The sequence below is a fragment of the Felis catus genome, chromosome F2, assembly GCF_018350175.1.
Source record: "Felis catus isolate Fca126 chromosome F2, F.catus_Fca126_mat1.0, whole genome shotgun sequence".
Taxonomy (NCBI): domain Eukaryota; kingdom Metazoa; phylum Chordata; class Mammalia; order Carnivora; family Felidae; genus Felis; species Felis catus.
In genome coordinates, this window is record NC_058385.1 from 67,359,494 (window position 1) to 67,378,539 (window position 19,046).

At 40.3% G+C, this 19,046-nt stretch overlaps 2 protein-coding genes across 10 annotated transcripts in view; one reads left to right on the forward strand and one right to left on the reverse strand.

Moving 5' to 3' along the window:
- RNF139 (ring finger protein 139) overlaps window positions 1-18,839 on the forward strand; it is a 28,060-nt gene extending 9,221 nt beyond the window's left edge. For 2 of the 8 annotated variants that reach the window (XM_045050006.1, XM_045050007.1), the window contains exon 3: window positions 16,680-18,839. In XM_045050006.1, the coding sequence (XP_044905941.1) occupies window positions 16,680-18,499 (1,820 nt within the window). In that variant the 3' untranslated portion in view covers window positions 18,500-18,839. Of the gene's footprint in view, window positions 1-1,924; window positions 2,905-2,946; window positions 3,068-6,998; window positions 7,180-16,679 lie in introns of those variants that run through there. The other 6 variants (XM_019823109.3, XM_045050010.1, XM_023248587.2 and 3 more) reach the window with 5 other exon arrangements.
- The window catches only part of TATDN1 (TatD DNase domain containing 1), a 59,820-nt gene continuing 46,253 nt past the window's right edge, over window positions 5,480-19,046 (reverse strand). For both annotated transcript variants that reach the window (XM_023248592.2, XR_006592636.1), the window contains one exon: window positions 5,480-8,120. In XM_023248592.2, the coding sequence (XP_023104360.2) occupies window positions 8,093-8,120 (28 nt within the window). In that variant the 3' untranslated portion in view covers window positions 5,480-8,092. The remainder of the gene's footprint in view (window positions 8,121-19,046) is intronic.

Here is a 19,046-nt window from a genome sequence, read left to right on the forward strand (position 1 = left end):
TGCCTCCTGTCTCCACAACTTTGCGAGACTAGAGGGCTGTTCCCTAAATGGGAAGCTCTTTCATCAGGAGACACAATAACAGACCCTTTACACTTTAACCTACTGAGATTTCCCAGGCATGTCAGGCTCCTTGTGCTAAGAGACCAGCAGGCAAGCAAGGAAGAGTCACCACTCCGGTTGGGGATAAGTGAATCTGATCATCAGGAGGAAGGAGGGTTATTGTCACACAGTGAGGGCAGGAAAGAGTATATTTCACGCTTACTCCACCCACTAGGGCATCTCTTGATACTTCCCTACCCAGTATCAAGAGTAAAATGAGTGGCTTCCAAAATGACACAGTAAGGACCTCTGAAAACTGGCTTCTCCATAAAATTAATGAGAAGACTGGCGCAAATTGTCAAAATCAACTTTTCTTTTTAGAACTTTAGAAACTAAAAGCTTACAGCAATCTGAAGATCATTCATTTTTAAAACTGAGAAATTTTGATTAAAAAGGGAAGCTCTGGCATTCTAAAGTGTCCAATTCCCACTCCCTCCCTCCACCCCCCCACCCCACCCCCACTAATACAAGTTAAATTGTTCTTAACTGTAGGGAGGATGCTTCCAGCGTGATTCCCCGTGAAGTGATATGCAGCCTTTGTTAGACACATTATATTGCCGGGTTTTTATCCTTTCCCACTGCACTGTAGTATCAGTTTTATCATAAATCAGGTGACAGTACATGTGGGGATTGTTACCAGACTTTTTTGTTCCATGTTCAGTTACTCTATCCAAGCACCAATACTATCTTGTTTAAGTTGCTATAGCTTTACAATAGGTCCTGATATCTGATCTAGAAGTCCTTCAACTTTGTTCTTTAAGATTGCCATAGTTATTCTTTTTTTTAAATTTTTTTAATGTTTATTTTTGAAAGGGAGAGAGAGAGAGAGACAGCTCAAACAGAGGAGGGGCAGAGAGAGAGGGAGACACAGAATCCGAAGCAGGCTCCAGGCTCTGAGCTGTCAACACAGAGCCCAATGCGGGGCTCGAACCCATGAACTGTGTGAGATCATGACCTGAGCCGAAGTCGGACGCTTAACCGACTGAGCCACCCAGGCGCCCCAAGATTTTGCCGTAGTTATTCTTGACCTTTTGCATCTTCTTAGGAATTTTAAATCAGCTTGTCAATTTTTGGGAGAAAGAACCTGTTGAGATTTTTCATTGGGATTACATTGAACTACAGGGTAAAATTGACATCTTTATAATATTGAATCTTCCAGTTTTAAGCTTTTATTCTACTCAGTGAGGTGGAGCTCTGTGAAATGAGAAGTGATTATTGATTATTAGAAACCCGAACTGTAGAAACCTGTCTAGGATAAAGGGTCCTATCCTTCCCGTCTGTCAGTGGGGTACTATATCTGTCTTCTTTGGGCTTCCTGCCTTGGCAAATGTTTTTAACTTAGTATTCCTTGTACTCTGCCTTTCAGCAGTATCTCGGCCCTCATTATTCTGGACCATCACTTAACATACTTAACGTATTTGAACGTATTATCTATTTATATTTTATTTATATTCTAATATATGAGTCATTAGCATATATAGCAATCCAAACACCTGAGCCATACACGGAACCATTGCAGAGCGTTGTGTGTGGTATCATAAGGGTTCCAGTGAGTAGATCTTGTTCAGCATACTAATTATTATTACATACTGTATCTCATACTGAGTACTTAAAATATATTAATTTGTATCACTGGCATGAAAAATTGCTTGCAGAGGAGCAGATCGTAAGTCTCTGCAATCAGAAAACTATGAGTGAGAAACCTGGCTCTGCCACTGTTCTTGTCTGTGTCTTTCAGTAGGTTTGTTAAGATTCAACTGGATAACGCATGCTATGTATTTCGTATCTTATTTGGCAATATTAACCACTTTTTTCTTTTTCCCAGGTGAGGATACTGATGATTAGAGAGTTTAAGTTCTCTGTCTAGAGTGAGAGGCAGAAGCGGGCAAACTTCCTGCCAAATGCATAGAAAGTGCTCGGCAAATGTCTGTCACAGGAATGAACGAACGGAAGGAGCCAGTATATACTCAACATTGATTGCAAATGCCACCATATTCTCTGTTGTTTCCTTTGTTAACTAAACAACAGACTTTTCCTATTCACTTGGCATTCACAAAACCGGAAAACTCAAATAGTAGCTGCATGTTGATGGGCATATCTGAAATTTACTTTAATGACATGAGAAAAACTGTAATTTGGGATCAGAAGCCTTTTTTTTTTTTTAAGTAATTCCAAAGGTCTGAGAAAAAGTTATGGGGCGTATCTATCCCTTTTTGGGCTATCAGTTCTTACCCTTCCCCCCAGCATCCCCATCATCCGTTTGAAGTAAATACATAATACATTGGTGGGTAGAGGTGGGGTGGGTAGTTCTAAGTGCTGGCTTCTTTCTGCTTTCTCCCGCTAAGGAAGCTGTTGGCACTGGCTGGTACAGCTGGGGTAAGACACAGGGTCCCATAAGCTCGGCTAATTGCATCTCACTCTTGGAACTTGAAATCGTGAAGAATAATGAAAATAACCCTCTAATAATTTCCCTTTTTGCTTAAGATAGCCCAGAATCAGTTCCTGTTGCTTAGAACAGAGACCTGGCAAGTGCAAAGGTCAACAGAAAAGTCAAACAAGTTTTTACACGTTCTGTTTCCAAAGGCTTTTTAGAACTAAAGGGCATTCAACCATTAAAGCCAAATGAAGTTATTTTTAAGCTGGTAATATTTTAAACAGGCAACTTACGTACATAGAGTGTGTCTGTGTGAATGCACACACACCCTCCACACTGCTCTGAGTGGATTCAATATAAACATATACCTGAATTGTGCAACATTCAAGTCAATGTAGAAACCAAGCAAAGATTAAATTCAGTGAATTGCAGCTATTTCTTTGAAAGCTTATTTAATTTTTTTTTTTTCACAGTGGGTGCTATGGAGGGATTATGCTTATTAGGAATTTAGCTGCTGTTTGGATGACGACTAACACAGACATTTCCTGATACAAAGCTGAGAAAACCTCTTGCAAAGCTAAGCAAACATAACCAGTAAGTTCCTTCTGTAAAAACAAAAAACAAAAGAACTATTCCTCTGAGATTTTTGTCCTTGTTCCTCTGTTTCCATCATAGCATCTATTAAGTGGTTTGGTAGTCATTAGCTTTTTGGTAGTACAGGATATTTTTGGGTAGCACAGGAGGGTATCCCTTCATCTTTACCTGAAGGTGATTATTTCTCCTAACTTGACTGGACCCCTAAAATGTAAGCAGGCACCTGGAGCTCAGGCATGATGAAACTGAGCTTAGAATATAGACTTGAGAGATGGCAAATGTAAAACAGAAAAGTGCATCACTGACGTAGGGATTTTTCTTTTGAAAGCTTATCTTTTATTTTTAAAATTCCTAAGCTTTCTTTAAAACAAAAAAAGTTTATTTTGAGAGAGAGAGAGAGCAAGGATAACTGAGCACAGGAGGGAGGGAGGGAGAGAGAGAGAGAGAGAGAGAGAGAGAGAGAGAGAGAGAATCCCAAGCAGGCTCTGTGCTGTCAGTGCAGAACCTGATGCAGGGCTCCATCCCACCAACCATGAGATCATGACCTGAGTTGAAATCAAGAGTCTGACACCCAACCGATTGAGCCACCCAGGTGCCACCTCCCCCCCCCCCCCAATTCCTAAGTTTTCTAAAAACTACCTCAGTAATATACATTTAATTTTAAGGTAGTATTTTAAAGTACTTTGCCAGAATCTTTTTAAACCTTCGTTTTATAGATGGGGAAAGTGAGATCTAGAGCTTAAAGGGATGTGCTTGAAGTCACGTAAGATGAGAACGACTGTGCCATCGCTCCCGAGAGTGGGATTTACTTTGAATTAGAAATTCTTAAACTAATAAAATTTGTGCATTAAATTAAGATTAGAAACCATTAAAGCATTAATAAGGGCTGAAGCATTTTAATAAGATTTTTATTTACTATTTATTCCATTTAACTTTTTAAATAAAAATTGGAGAGCCCATACATTATTTAATTCTCCATTTTGCATGATCATAATGTAATTGGTACTTGCCTGCTTTCTCTACCACACTCCTGTTTTAGATTAGTCCTTGTGGACCCTTTCCTCCACAACAGCTTCTCTCTTTTTGCTTTAAATTGCAATCAGGGCAGAATAACAGGTGAGTTGAGAAGCTAATTTACGTCTCTGAGGTTTTCTACATAAACCTTAATAATCCTCTCATCTTACCAAGTTTGCTTTCCTTTGGGAATTTTGTCAGCGCCACAAGTTTATTCCCCAGGTGTGCAATTTAGGAAAATTAACCTGGCAGAGGTAAACAGACTGATTTATAGGAAAAGTGGTGATCATAATAACATAATGAGGATATTGCAGTGAATCAGGCAAGCTCCAGTAGGATCTTGGGTTCGGATTGTGGCAGTGACAACAGAAAGGGGAATACAAAGGAGACAGGTGGATACAATGTGGTTGCAGATTGGCTGTGGGTGTGAAGAGGAAGGAATCAAAGATGCCTGAAGTTCTAAGCTTCCTGGGTTCTAATCCTTGGTTTGACTCCTACTAGCTATGGCTATTCTAGCTTACTACTTACATACATACTTTGTGATTTGGATAACTTATCTAAGCCCCAGTTTCCTCCTCTCTAAAGCAGAGATAATCCTACCTACCCCAAAAAGGCTGATGCAAAGATTTAAGTAAAATGTAAAACCCTCCCCGTGGTGCCCAGTACACAGCACTAGATAGATGGCAGTCATTATTTGTGGGGGATAACAACAGGTTAAAAACATGAGACTGGAGTAAGGAGTTTGGGTATGAATCAATCTTCCCACCACACCTAACTCCACCCAGAGAAAGGGGTGTTGGAGTTTTATACTCCTTTCCTCTGGAGGGTTTTTAATAGAGGATAGTCACCCATGCAGAGCTCTGATACAGACGGATAGCAGAGCACAGTTTGGGCTAGGATCCTAAATGAGCCAGGTTTTTTAAATTTTGTTTTTGTTTTTGATCCCCCTTAATTTAAGATGGCTGAGTTGGGGCGCCTGGGTGGCGCAGTCGGTTAAGCGTCCGACTTCAGTCAGGTCACGATCTCGCGGTCCGTGAGTTCGAGCCCCGCGTCAGGCTCTGGGCTGATGGCTCGGAGCCTGGAACCTGTTTCCAATTCTGTGTCTCCCTCTCTCTCTCTGCCCCTCCCCCGTTCATGCTCTGTCTCTCTGTGTCCCAAAAATAAATAAAAACGTTGAAAAAAAGAAAAAAAATTAAAAAAAAAAAGATGGCTGAGTTAGTAAAGCAGACTCTGGCCCAATTTACACTCTCATTTGCTGGTGAAGGAACAGAAAAATAAGAATGACCACATTCCATTAATTACATGGATAGGCAAGAAAGTGTAGGGAGGGAAAAAGACCTTCCTTCGTGGTCCCACGTTGTGACTTGGGACCTGGAAATTAAACTGACAAAAGAGAGATCAACAAGAGAGAAGCAGTTTATTAACCCGTGAGTGCACATACCCATGCGAGAAACTAAGTGGTGAATGACTCAAAGCGTGCCTACAATTTGGGGTTTAATGTATTTACAAAGAATAATTTTGTAGAGAAGTGACAAAAGAAAAGGGGATTAGGCTTTCAGGGACAGCAGACTGCTAAGGTAAAAACGTAATGGGGGAAACGAATGGAAGATAAGGGTTCATTTAGTTAAGGTTTGCGGGTCACTGAAAGTCTGAGTTGCCCTCTTCTTGGTAAGGGAGAGGGAGGCACCTTTACAAATAGAAATTTATGTCCTGCCTTTTAGGCGAACGGGGGCAGTGAGGAGGGCGGGCAGGGATCTTTAAAAAAAAATTAAGCTTCTGCTGTTTCTCTGCTATCTTCAGCTGAAAATTATCTTTGTGTCAAAGCGGCATGTTTTGGGGTGGCACATTCTGATCCCCTACAAAAACAAGTGCGGCTTCTTCCCTGAGGAGGAAAGAAGGGACTGCCTGAGCGTGCGGACCTCAAAGGCCAGAAACACAGAGCCCTGGGTTCTCGCCCTTAAATCACAAGTGGCCCTTGACATTGGCAAAGTGCGGCCGATGGGTGTCCTCAGTTCTGTCCCGTCGGGTAGAAGACACGGAAGGTGATGCGCAAGAGAGGAGAGGGATGCTTTCCTTGGCAGCGCCTACCACCCCCAGCTCATTGCCACGTCGCACGGCCGCAGCACAGAGCGCGCTCAGCGACTCTCCAGCAGGACCCCGGGCGGCCTCGCAGAGATTTTCCCTGGAAAATGCCATCCTCAGACCGGCCTCCGGGCGGGGTGGGGTAGGTCCGGCGGGCGGCGCCCTCTGCTCTCCTCCTCCCAAACAGCTCCGAACCACGTTTATGGGACGTTTAATGGGTTAGAACGAAGCGGCTAATAATTCCGCCCACGGAAGCAGGGAGTCCCTCGCAGAACCGACGCTGCCACCGCCTCCCGTGAGGAAGCCACTCAGGCAGGAGGGCGCGGCTGCCGGAGAGCGCCTGCGCCACCCGGTGGCGCCAAAGCCGCGAAGGTGGGCGGAAACCATGGCAACGCGGCGAGACGTTCGCTACGCCGCGCGTGATGACGGTCTGGGGAGCGCCCCTAACGCCGGATTATGACGCAGTCGGCGGCGCGGGCCCTGCGGTCTCGCGTGACCGCGGACGCAGCCTCCTGGCCTCCAAACAGCAGCAACGGCAGAGGCAGGCGGGCGAGGTCAAGATGGTGGCGCCGCGGGCGGGGGAGGCGTTGGAGGGAGGAGGAGCCAGACCTTAGCCGGCCGGAAACACAGACACCCAGAGGCCTCCCGGGAGCCTCCGCCGCCTGCTCCAGCTCGAGAGACGCGAGCGGGCGGCGGGGCAGGCGGTGAGACAGACCGGAGAGGAGGGAGGGCGGGGGCGGAGTCGCCCGCCTTAGCCCCCGCCCCTGGCCGTGGTCCCGGGCCCTGCCCCGCGCGGCCCTGCCCGGCTCGCCCAGCCCCGGTGTGGCAGCGGCTCATGGCGGCGGTGGGGCCCCCGCAGCAGCAGGTGCGGATGGCCCATCAGCAGGTCTGGGCGGCGCTCGAGGTGGCGCTCCGGGTGCCCTGCCTCTACATCATCGACGCCATCTTCAACTCCTACTACGATTCCAGCCAAAGCCGGTTCTGCATCGGGCTCCAGATCTTCCTCCGGCTTCTTGGTAAGCGGAACCGGGTAGCTTGCGTCCCAGGACGGCTGTGCGGGCCGAGACGTGCTGCAGGGAGCGGGCACCCGCGCGCAGTCAGTGGGTAGTGTGTGTATGTGTGTTTGAGAACCAGTTTCTTTCCCAACAGAGGCATCTTTGCAGGCTGGGAGAGGGGAGGAGATGACACTTGTCTCAGAGTTGACAGCGGAGCAGTCCTCGTCAAGAGTCAGCCCTCCGTTCATTTTTGCACCGAGGGTGGGGAGAAAGCATGGATGTGTGAGCATGCGGCTCTTTGCCTGCTGTTTCTCTTGGGGAATGAGTACTGGCTCGCCGCGTCTCCTGCGACAGCCTTGGAAAAACAGCAACTCTGCCCCATCTCGCCGTGTGTGACCTTGGGCTTGTAGTGCCAAGGCCCGGGCCTCAGTTTCCCCCTCTCCAGAATACAGAGCACTCGTATGTTGTCACTTCTGTATCCCCGGGCCCACATGATCATGAAGTGTCTGCGGGAAATGACACCCAAACGAAGGAGACAGGGTTTCGAATGTCAAACCTTGAAACGATTACCAAAAATGCTCATGAAGACAGCGATACTTGTAACGAGTCTTAGCATTTTCCATGAATAGAGAAGGTATTGAAAATCGTTATAAAAATGGCTAGAAAGTGAGGAGACTTTTCCGAGACTCCTGAAAATCACTGCCTTTGTTGTAAATGAATGGAGTGTTAACAATATCCTGTTTCATCCCCCGTCTTTACTTGCATTACCAGTGTGAGAAGCATTTATGCATAACATTTTTTTTTAAAGCAGCTGAAACTTGGCAAATTTTGTTGATGAGGTAATTCTTGTGATCAGTTTTCAGTAGGCTTGTGATTTTGAAGTGTTGCTGATGAAGGGTTGATGATGAGGTCCTTATTACCGAGACTTTCTGAATTAGGAACCATCTGTTGCTTGTTTATTCCTGCAAAAGGGGGGGGAAAAGTGGTGTTGAGTTTTATTATTGGTAATAACATTTTACATTTGTTTGGTACTTTATTTTTGTAAAGCATTTTCACTGTTTTTATCTAACCTAAACTTTACACATCCCTCAGAGGTGGATGGTGCTAATCGCATTTTTTAAATGAGGTAACTGAGGTCCATAGAGACTAAGTGTTTTTGATTTTGATACTAAGTGGTTGCCAGAGCTCGGGCTGAAAAATCTTCTGACATCCAGGGTGGTTCACTTTTCTCCTCTATACAGTTGCTATCCAGATACAGAATGGTATAGTAGCGATCATATGTTAGATCTAAAACTAACAGATGGGACAGTGATGCTCTTTAGCACAAGACTTCTCAGTAACCCACCAGCTACTTGATCCCAGTCATTGCTACTTACCATTACAAAAGTGTAATGCCCTCATTATATGTGGCAAGAAGGGAGCTGTGTGATTTCACGTGCATATAATATGGAATCATCATGTTCCACACCTGAAGCTAATGTGTTATATGTCAGTTATACCTCAGCTTCAAAACGAGCATTAAGTGGTTTTAATGGTTTATGCTCAACATATTTTGCTTCATTTTGGTACTCGTAGATAAAAGTGATTTCAGTTAAGTAAAGTGAAATTCGTAAGGGGGGGGGCCTGTTGGGATGGCATTTTATTTCTGCCAGTTAGAAGCCATTCATCAAGATCATAGATTAATAGGCTCTTACTTAACTCAGTATAGTTACTTAGGGGTTCCAGCTGAGCCTGATCAACTACCAGCCCTCTTTCCCTGCCCTACCCACCCGCATTAGTTAGGGATATGCATGCGGGCAAGATCTGTGCCGTTTTTTGGCATCAAGAGACTGAGAAGTGAGAAGAATTACCATTTTTGTTCCTCAACCCCATGGGATGAGAGAGAGCTTGCTAGAGAGAGAACAGAAGCTAACAGACTTCCAAGGAGCTTTATCAATTTTGGGATAACCCAAGTGCTGCTTTGGAAACTCACCGAATATAACTACAGGGATGACTTTTGTCACTTCTAAGAGGAGGTCATGGTGGAGCAAAAAAAAAAAAAAAAAGGGCCACAAGAACCAAAAAACAAAACAGCTGTGTTTGAGGGGATTCATGTATTCTTTGGCAAATGGTGTAGCCACTGCCTTGAATGTTCTTTTGACCTGCAACTTCGTATCCTTTTGAGAAGCCCTTTGAGACCAGGTGCTTAAATGCAGTGCTCTTGAGAGTTGAGCTTTAGGCTAAGGAGCTTTAAGGAAAAGGGAGTATTTTCCTTAATTAAATCATGTGTAGTTTAAGAACCCTGAACGGTAATTTTGGTATTTTCTTTGTAACCCATGCGTATTTTTATGGTAAATCATGGAAGCTGTATTTGGCAAGTTAAAGAATGTGACCTCAGGCAAGTGATTTAACTGCGCTGTGCCTCCCTTTTCTTAACATTTTTTAAAAAGATGGGCAGTGATGGTCTGTCTCAGGATGTTAAGGATGGTAAGTGAGTTAGGATGTAAGCTCTTAGAACAGTACCTGGACTAGGAAAGGCTGTCTAAGTGTTAGCTATTAATAAGCTTGATAGCTTAAAAAAAAAAATAATGCTTCGGTTAAGACCTTACTGTTAGATATTTTGGTCTTTTGAAGGCCTCAGTGAAATCTTGGTGCTTTGTACCCACAATTTTTTGTTCACACTTTGTAAGAAATACAACCTATTTTCCACATCTATCACCTGGACTGCTACTTACGTTATACAGTGTAATTTGCTAATTTTTCATACTTGTGAGAATGATAAAATTCTTTTTTAAAAAAATGTTTGTTTATTTTTTAGAGAGAGAGAATCCTCAAGCAGGCTCAGTACTGTCAGCGCAGAGCCCAACATGGGGCTCCATCTCACAAACTGTGAGATCATGACCTGAGCTGAAATCAAAAGTTGGACGCTTAACCGACTGAACCACTCAGGCACCCCAGAATGATAAAATTCTTAAAAACTGGTTTTGTTGCTAAAGATTTACCCTGAATGAAAACAAATGTCTTCAATTTTTGAGGCCCATTCAATGAGGCAGCTTATGTTGTTATTGAAAGTGACAGATTTGTGTGTAAAAGCTACCAGAGGAGAGTTGAAATTAATTGTTCTATCTAGTTTTGTTTTTTTTTTTAATAATCGTTGACCTCTCAATACTACTGTCTGTAAATCTCAAAACTTGTCAAATCTCATCTTTTTCTTTAAAATGGAATTGTAAACATGGAAATCTATTCTCTGGAAAGCATTACCAATTTTATATCTGGTCTCTGAAAAATTTACTCCTCTCCTACAAAAATGTACCACCACTGCACTTGCATTTGGTATCCAACTAATACAAGAATTTCAGCAGATTAGAATATAAAGCATCTCATTTTGGAGATCCAAAAAATACGAATCACAGCATATGGAGTATTTAAGAATATTAAGCTATTCTTAGGAGGTGTTAAATGCTAAATGAAATGCAACCCAGTGCGGCATAATGCTGAATTAGCAAATCTAAATCCAAGGCAGAAAACGCAAGCAGACGAGTTTGATAGTATTACTCATGTAATGATAATTCATTGAAGTAGAAAGGCCTTTCTAAACACAAGGAAACCCAGAAGTTACAAGGAAAAAATTGATAAATTTGAGTGCATAAAAATGGAAGATTTTTTTTGTGACAAAACTTTTTTAAAAAATTCTTAAAAATGACAAACTGAGGGGAAAGTATTCACACTGTATAAGATTGAATAAAAGTTTTACTTTTAAGAAAAGACTTACTTAAAGAAAAACTTAAACTCCCAGAGAAGAATGGGCCCAAGATAAAGTAGTTTCCAATAAATGAAATGCAGATGGTCAGTAAGCAAAAACAAAAAAACAAAAACTCAGCCGCATTTACAGTTAAAGAAACGCAGGCAACAAGATTTCAGTTACCAGACTGGTGAAGAGTTCAGCATTCAAATAAAAGTTATACTATATACAAAGTTCAAATAAAGTTATACAGTTTTGGTATGCTGTCACTTCTCTGTAAAGCCATTTGGTTCTATCTCTTGAAATCTATCATACATCTTTTGACTCAACAATTCCAATTCTAAGAATTTGACCTAATGATATAATTGCACTTGTGCAAGACTATGGGAAAGGATTTTCATGGCAGCATTGTTGGTAATAACAAATTGTTGATCTAAATATCTATTAGATCTCTAACTTAGGTAATCTAAATATCTAAAAGGAATCTGTTCTTTATATTAGGTTTAGACATAAAATGAAGTTTTTGAAAAGAATGAGGTAGGTATTTTTGGTGGTATAGAAAGAACTCAGAAAACCTTTGAAGTGAAAAAACAGTGAAGCAATAGTAATGTTGATAGACTGGGGATTTTCAACAGCAACCCTATTGATGTTTTGGACTGGATTATTCTTGGCGGGGGGGCATTGGGGAGGGTTGCTCTTCTGTGAATTATAGGATTTTCAGCAGCATCCTTGTTCTGTTCCCATTACATACCCATTAGCATCCCTCTTCCTCCTTTTGTGACTGCTAAAAATGTCTCTAGACATTTAGATATTACCAAATGCTGGGTGTGGGTGTGGGGAAGTGGGGTTGGGGCAAAATCTGATCCTAGCTGAGAATCACTGAGATAGATAAATAGACCAATAGCACAGAATAGAAACCCCAGAAACAGAGCATCCATGTATATAGAGAAACTTGATGTGTTTCAGAGGTAGAATTGAAGTACGTACATTGAGGTAAATACAGACTATTCAGGTAGTGGTCATTTAGTTACATGGAAAAAATTACACTGGGTCCATACCTCACATCAGTATATAAATAGTTTTAGGTGGATTAATACCTAAATGTGAAAAGCAAAACTTTAAAAATTTGTAGAAGAAAATATAGGAGAATATAGAGTTTTTTTTAACCTTCGAGTAAGGGAGAAATTCTTTAAAAATGTATGAAAGTAAATGTATAAATAAAGATTGGTAAATCCAACAATATTAAAATTAAAAACCTCTGTCAATCAAAAGGCAGCAGCAGAAATGTGAAAAGATCAGCCACATACCTGCAGAAGATATTTGCATTACAGATAACTGATAAAGAATTTGTAGCCAGAATATTTTTAAATGTCTACAATTCAAGAAGGAAAAACCGCTCCATAGATAAATGGTCAAAAGATAAATTGGCAATTCACAGAGAAAGAAACATGGTCAATAAATCGGAAGATGCCCTCTTTGATAAGTAATCAGAAATGCAATTTTTAAAAAAGATAATAAAAACTCCACTATTACAGTGACATCCTCTTTGGATAAGAAGCAAAAAGAATGAGTTCGTGAATGTGTGTTTGCTTATGCAAAACTTTGTTTACTCTTCATTTTATACCCATACCTTTTGACTTTAAAAAAATTATATTCACATTTCTTTTTAATAAAAACGTTAAAAATCTTAGTTTAGAAGCAAAAATTTAGTTTTCTTATTAAAAGACTTAGAATACCCTTTTAAACCCCAAATGAGAATTCTGTAGAAATACTTTATGCTCTCGTTTATTTATCAAGTATACCTACAGATTAACATTTCAAGATATTTTATTTACTTGGTCTACATTTTATTGCTTGGGACTCTCTTTGGATTACGGTAATCATGACATTTCTGTGTTGTTCATTCTTTACTTTGTTAGGCATTTAAATGTTTTTCCATAGTTTTCTTCAGATTGTGTTTAAAAGATATTTAAAGATATCTGGAGAGTTATAAATGTTATGTCTTATTTCCTTCCAGTTTTTAGTCCTCAGTTTCTAGACAGGGTTAAAGGTATGAATGGACTTTACACCTAAAGGGGTTAAACACTTTGTTGTGCGCCATGCATGGCAGTGTTTGTTTTGTTTGCTTATTTTGGTAATCAAGTTGAAAAGGCCCTGAACTCTTTCATGAATAGAGTTTGTATGTATCTTCCAAGCTCCTGAATTGATTTTGATCCTTGGCTCTTTTCCTACTGTGAGAACTTCAGTGGAACTCTAATCACTGGGTACTGAGATCCCTGATCTCCAGCGTCCAAGGTGATTTTTCTTCATAAAGTAGCATTTATATATAGTCTTGATTGCTTCTTCAGGTTACTCTTAAATCCTAATGAGAAATCTACCCCTGCGCTTAATTTTCTTAGGCCTTCAGGATAAATACCAAGAGTTTTATGTCTGAAGTTGTAAAAATGCAACAAACTTTGGTATTATTTCAATGTTAAAAGGCCATAAGAGGGAACGTTACTTGAGAGACTTGTTACTTGGCACGTGGGCTTTTTCTGTGAGATGAGAGCTGATTTTTCCTACATTCCATACATAGGAACATGAGCATAAAAGAAAACTGTAAGAACCTTACATGCAGACTTTGGGTAGGAATTAAAATAATTTTAAACTATTCTTGAAATGTTTTGTCATTATTGTAGCCTGGAGTATAATTTTAATCACGAGAAGGAACAGTTTCTTACTGTTACTTGCTGGGGCGCATCCAGACTTGGAGTATAGTCTCACTACGTTGGCCATCATCTCCCCCTTTTTTCCTTTGATACATTTGCATGAAGCAAAATAGCACTTTTTCTACAGAAATATTTGTAAAAATCCAGTCATTCCTTCATTTGTGTATAAAAATAAGCTTTAAGGAAAAGAGCTGTTAGAATAAAAAGGACTGGTTTATAAATTACAACAGAGTTCATGGTTATTCACAGGTAAAGATTAATTTACCATTTTGTGGATAGCCAGTTGACAAAAATAATTTATAGTCCCTGTTTGGCTTTCTCCATTTTAAGTGGCATAAAATAGGACTGAAGTTATTTGGGTTTTATTTTGACTTATTTTAGGAGATTAGGTTAAGTTTTGTCTCAGGAAAAATACCTTTTTTTTTTTTTCCACATAGAAAAAGTAAGATTACACATAGTGGGTGAGTAAATTCTGTTTCCTGTACCGTACATGAAAAATGTTTCTAATCCAACCCAAAAACCCATTTTCTAGTGAAAGGGCCTGTTCCCACCTGTCAGCTCTTTGGGAGATTATCAGTGACCACTTGCTCCAGGAATTAGGTGGTTCTTGTGCAGACATGTGTGTGTCTTTCAGGTGATTGTGCCCTTCTCTCCTTTTCACGAATAATCTGACACGTGAGCACAGGATAAATTTTAAGTTCATAGGCAAAGCCATCATTGAGAACTAGCCCTTGCTTTTTTACATGCAGTAGACTGTAAAATGCCTCCGCTGTAATATGCAGCGTCTTTCTTGATCACGTGTTGAAATAAGGTGGGTAGATGATGTTTTTGGCGTTTGACACTTTTTCTGTACTCCAAGCTCTGGTTTCTCAGTTTTGTCTTACCTTTCCATAGGTTTCAGTTTCCAGGTGGGCTGTATTTTGCGGTTACCTTTACAAATATAATCTAGAACGCAGCAGAAATATTTCCCCAATGTGACTTCAATGAACAATGAAATAATTGTATTTATTTTCTGCAGAATATTTTAGGATCCATAGATGTGCAAGGTAGGAACCTTGCTTGCTCTCAAGAATACATTGTATAACAGGGTAGATGACCTACTCAGATACCTACAAACTACAACATCAGGTAGTATAGGAGTATTGGGCATTTCCCCAAGTTCTGTGGGTAAGTTGAAAGATCAGTCACTACCAGAGAAAATGGGTCGATTGGATGGGTAGGATTCAGACAGGGATTTGGGAAGCCCATCATACCAAGCAAAAAGAATGTAAACATAGCTGCAGTTGTGGCAGAGAAAGGGGTATGTTTGAGAAGTCTGGAGTGGTGGTCTGTGTGTGTTGGGAGGAGCACTACTCTAAAGCACGTTGGATCCTTGAATGTTTGGACAAGGAATGTAGATTTCACTTGATAGTAATTTCAAGAGCCACTGCTTTGGAGCATAGAAATGAAGAAAGGCAGTTTGGTGTTGGACTGGATAGATTTGGACAAGAGCTTTTAGGCTCCAGCTAACAGGTTGGTGTCGCTGAGTAAAGGGACATAATAGGTGTTAGCAGAATTGGCAAATAACTGTCACAGTTGGAGGATGTGGGGCTAGAGGTGCCATTAAGAGAATAATGGTACGTGTAACTGAAATTGGAAATTGCAAGAACTATTTGAAGTGAGTTAGGTTTTAGAAATTTTGAGTGTTTCAGTTGTAAGGTAGAGGTGGATATTTGGTGGTGAATATTTGGATATTGTTTCCATAGTTGAAACCTTGGGCAATAATGTTTATTGTGATCTCACTTAAATTTGTCAGAGTTGGGGTGCCTGGGTGGCTCAGTCTGTTGAGTGTGTAACTTTGGCTCAGGTCATGACCTCACTGCTCCTGAGTTCAAGCCCCACATCGGGCTCTGTGCTGACAGCTCGGAGCCTGAAGCCTGCTTCAGATTCTGTCTCTGTCTCTCTGCCCCTCCCCTGCTCATGCTCTGTCTCTCTCAAATATAAAAAAAATAAAAACATTAAAAAAATTAAAAAAAAAATTTGTCAGAGCACAAAGAAAGATGATCCTGGATGCATGTCACACTGTACATTGGTTACATACAGAGTGTGGGGGGAGGGCTTTATTATCATTTAAAAAAAATGTTTGAGAGCGAGCACGAGCAAGGGGAGGGACAGAGAGAGAATCCCGAGAAAATCTGTATACTGATAGTGCAGAGCCTGATGTGGGGCTCAATCTCATGAACCATGAAAACATGACCTGAGCTGAAGTCAACAGTTGGATGCTCAACCAACTGAGCCACCCAAGGCGCCCCTTATTACCAGTTTTTAAAACATGTTTTGGTTTTCTAAATGTTACTTCTGTAATTTAGAGAATAAAAAGGGTTGACTATTTGTAGTAAAAGATACAGTAATTCCAGGAAAGAAAAGAGAACTTTGGAGGATGTTTCTGAAATCTGCAGGGAAGTATGTAGAAAAAAAAAAAAAACCCTGATTTTGGACCCATGGGAGAATGCAGATTTAAGGAGCAGGAAAAATAAAAGCCAGCAGGAGTTCACTGTTTGAGGAAAAGGAGGCCTTAGGTGTAATTATAAAAGTTAAACTTGATTTCCTAAATGTGACTTTTAAGAAAAAGGAATCTAAGGTTTAATAGGCAAATATTTGCATTTTGATTATTTTTAATTCTTAATGTTTTTTTAAAAGTAATGGAATTGTTTTAAATATTTTTAGTGATTATGAAATTATAAAGGATATGTTCTTTCAAGATTTTAAAACATTAAAATGTATCACTACAAACTGATCTTGAAGATAATTTTGGGGTCTGGACATACAGTACTACTGGAATTACTTTGGGAATTAGAACATAAAGGAATAAGATTTTTTAAAATATTGTTTGGTCTGTTCTGGTGAACTCTGACTTTACAAAACCTTTATTGGCCTTTAAACCTAAATTGTCTTGAGGCTTAGTTAAGTTCGTAACTTTGAAAATATTCATATTTCCTGAGTAAGGGGAGAATGGCATAATTATTAGTAGAAAAACATTCTTAAAAATGTTGTGTTCAAATGACCTGTTCTTTCTTTTTTTTCTTTTTTTCTTTTTTTTCTCTCTTGTTTAGGTATATTTGTATCCAGTATTGTTCTGATCTTGTCACAACGATCACTTTTCAAGTTTTACATGTACAGTTCGGCCTTTCTATTAGCTGCAACTTCAGTGTTGGTAAATTATTATGCTGCTTTGCACATTGACTTCTATGGTGCCTACAACACATCAGCTTTCGGAATTGAGCTGCTTCCTCGCAAAGGGCCCTCACTATGGATGGCACTCATCGTTCTCCAGCTGACCTTGGGCATTGGATATATTACACTACTGCAGATCCATTCCATCTATTCACAATTAATTATTTTGGATCTCTTAGTTCCTGTAATAGGCCTGATCACAGAGCTGCCATTACACATCCGAGAGACTTTAGTTTTTACTTCTTCCTTGATTCTCACGTTAAACACAGTGCTTGTCTTGGTAGTGAAACTTAAGTGGTTTTATTATTCTACACGATATGTTTATCTTTTAGTGAGGCACATGTATCGAATTTATGGATTACAGTTATTAATGGAGGACACATGGAAGAGGATTCGTTTTCCAGATATACTGAGAGTCTTCTGGCTAACAAGAATTACAGCTCAGGCTACGGTGTTGATGTACATCTTAAGGATGGCAAATGAAACTGATTCCTTCTTTATTTCTTGGGATGATTTCTGGGACCTCATTTGCAATCTTATAATTAGTGGATGTGATTCTACACTAACTGTACTGGGCATGAGTGCTGTAATTTCCTCAATAGCCCATTATTTGGGCCTTGGAATATTGGCTTTTATTGGATCCACTGAAGAGGATGACAGGCGACTTGGCTTCGTAGCACCTGTTTTATTTTTTATTTTGGCTCTTCAGACTGGTTTAAGTGGGCTAAGACCAGAAGAGAGACTTATTCGCTTAAGTAGAAACATGTGCCTTTTATTAACTGCAGTCCTGCATTTCATCCATGGGATGACAGACCCTGTATTAATGTCTCTCAGTGCCTCTCATGTGTCATCTTTTCGTAGACATTTTCCTGTGCTCTTTGTCTCAGCTTGCCTGTTTATTCTTCCCGTTTTACTCAGTTACGTGCTTTGGCATCACTATGCGCTAAATACGTGGTTGTTTGCAGTAACAGCCTTTTGTGTGGAACTCTGCTTAAAAGTAATTGTTTCTCTCACTGTTTATACATTATTCATGATTGACGGCTACTATAATGTCCTTTGGGAAAAGCTTGATGATTATGTCTACTATGTTCGTTCAACAGGCAATATTATTGAATTTATATTTGGAGTAGTGATGTTTGGAAATGGGGCTTACACTATGATGTTTGAGTCAGGAAGTAAAATTCGGGCTTGTATGATGTGTCTACATGCATATTTTAACATCTACTTACAAGCAAAAAATGGCTGGAAGACATTCATGAATCGTAGGACTGCTGTTAAGAAAATTAATTCACTTCCTGAAATAAAAGGGAGCCGCTTACAAGAGATAGATGATGTATGTGCAATCTGCTATCATGAGTTTACGACCTCTGCTCGCATCACGCCATGTAATCATTATTTCCATGCACTTTGCCTTCGGAAATGGCTGTACATTCAAGATACTTGTCCAATGTGCCATCAAAAAGTGTACATCGAAGATGACATTAAGGATAACTCAAATGTATCTAACAACAATGGATTTATTGCACCGAATGAAAATCCAGAGGAAGCTATAAGGGAAGCTGCTGCTGAATCTGACAGGGAATTGAACGAAGAGGACAGTACAGATTGTGATGATGATGTTCAAAGAGAAAGAAATGGAGTGATTCAGCAACACACAGGCCCTGCGGCTGACGAGTTTATTAATGATGATACTGATTAAAATAGCATTTGCTAATCATTGAGGTATTTGTTTAAAATTCAGTTCATCCAAAATGGAGTAATATGCTTCACTTCAGTGTGTAACCAAGCACAAAAACAGTATCCATGTTGAATCTGTGAATGGTTTTCCGTTTACTGTGATGTGCTACTGTAAATATACCTCTTTAATTACTTCTGGTCTCTTTGGTGACCTATTTAAATTTGTGTACATTGTTGTACATAGAATAAAATGTTTTCACGTTTTTATGACAAAATTTGAACAACTAGCTTTTTAATAGATGTAATGATAATACAGTGCATCAACTGTGCCAAAGATTCCTCAATGAAAGCATATGAAAGTATCTAACTGTGGACCTTAGTTTTTCTTTAAAATGGATGGGAGGAATGAAAATGCAAATCAGAGGAAACCACATTACGGGAAAGAAATAAAATAATTTGGACCAGAGGATAAAAGCTATACCTAGGGTATTTTAAAACAAAGGCACAAATAGGCTGCCGGAAGAGACTTTCTTGAAATTTGAGAGCAGCCCCTTGTGGAGCTGGGGTGG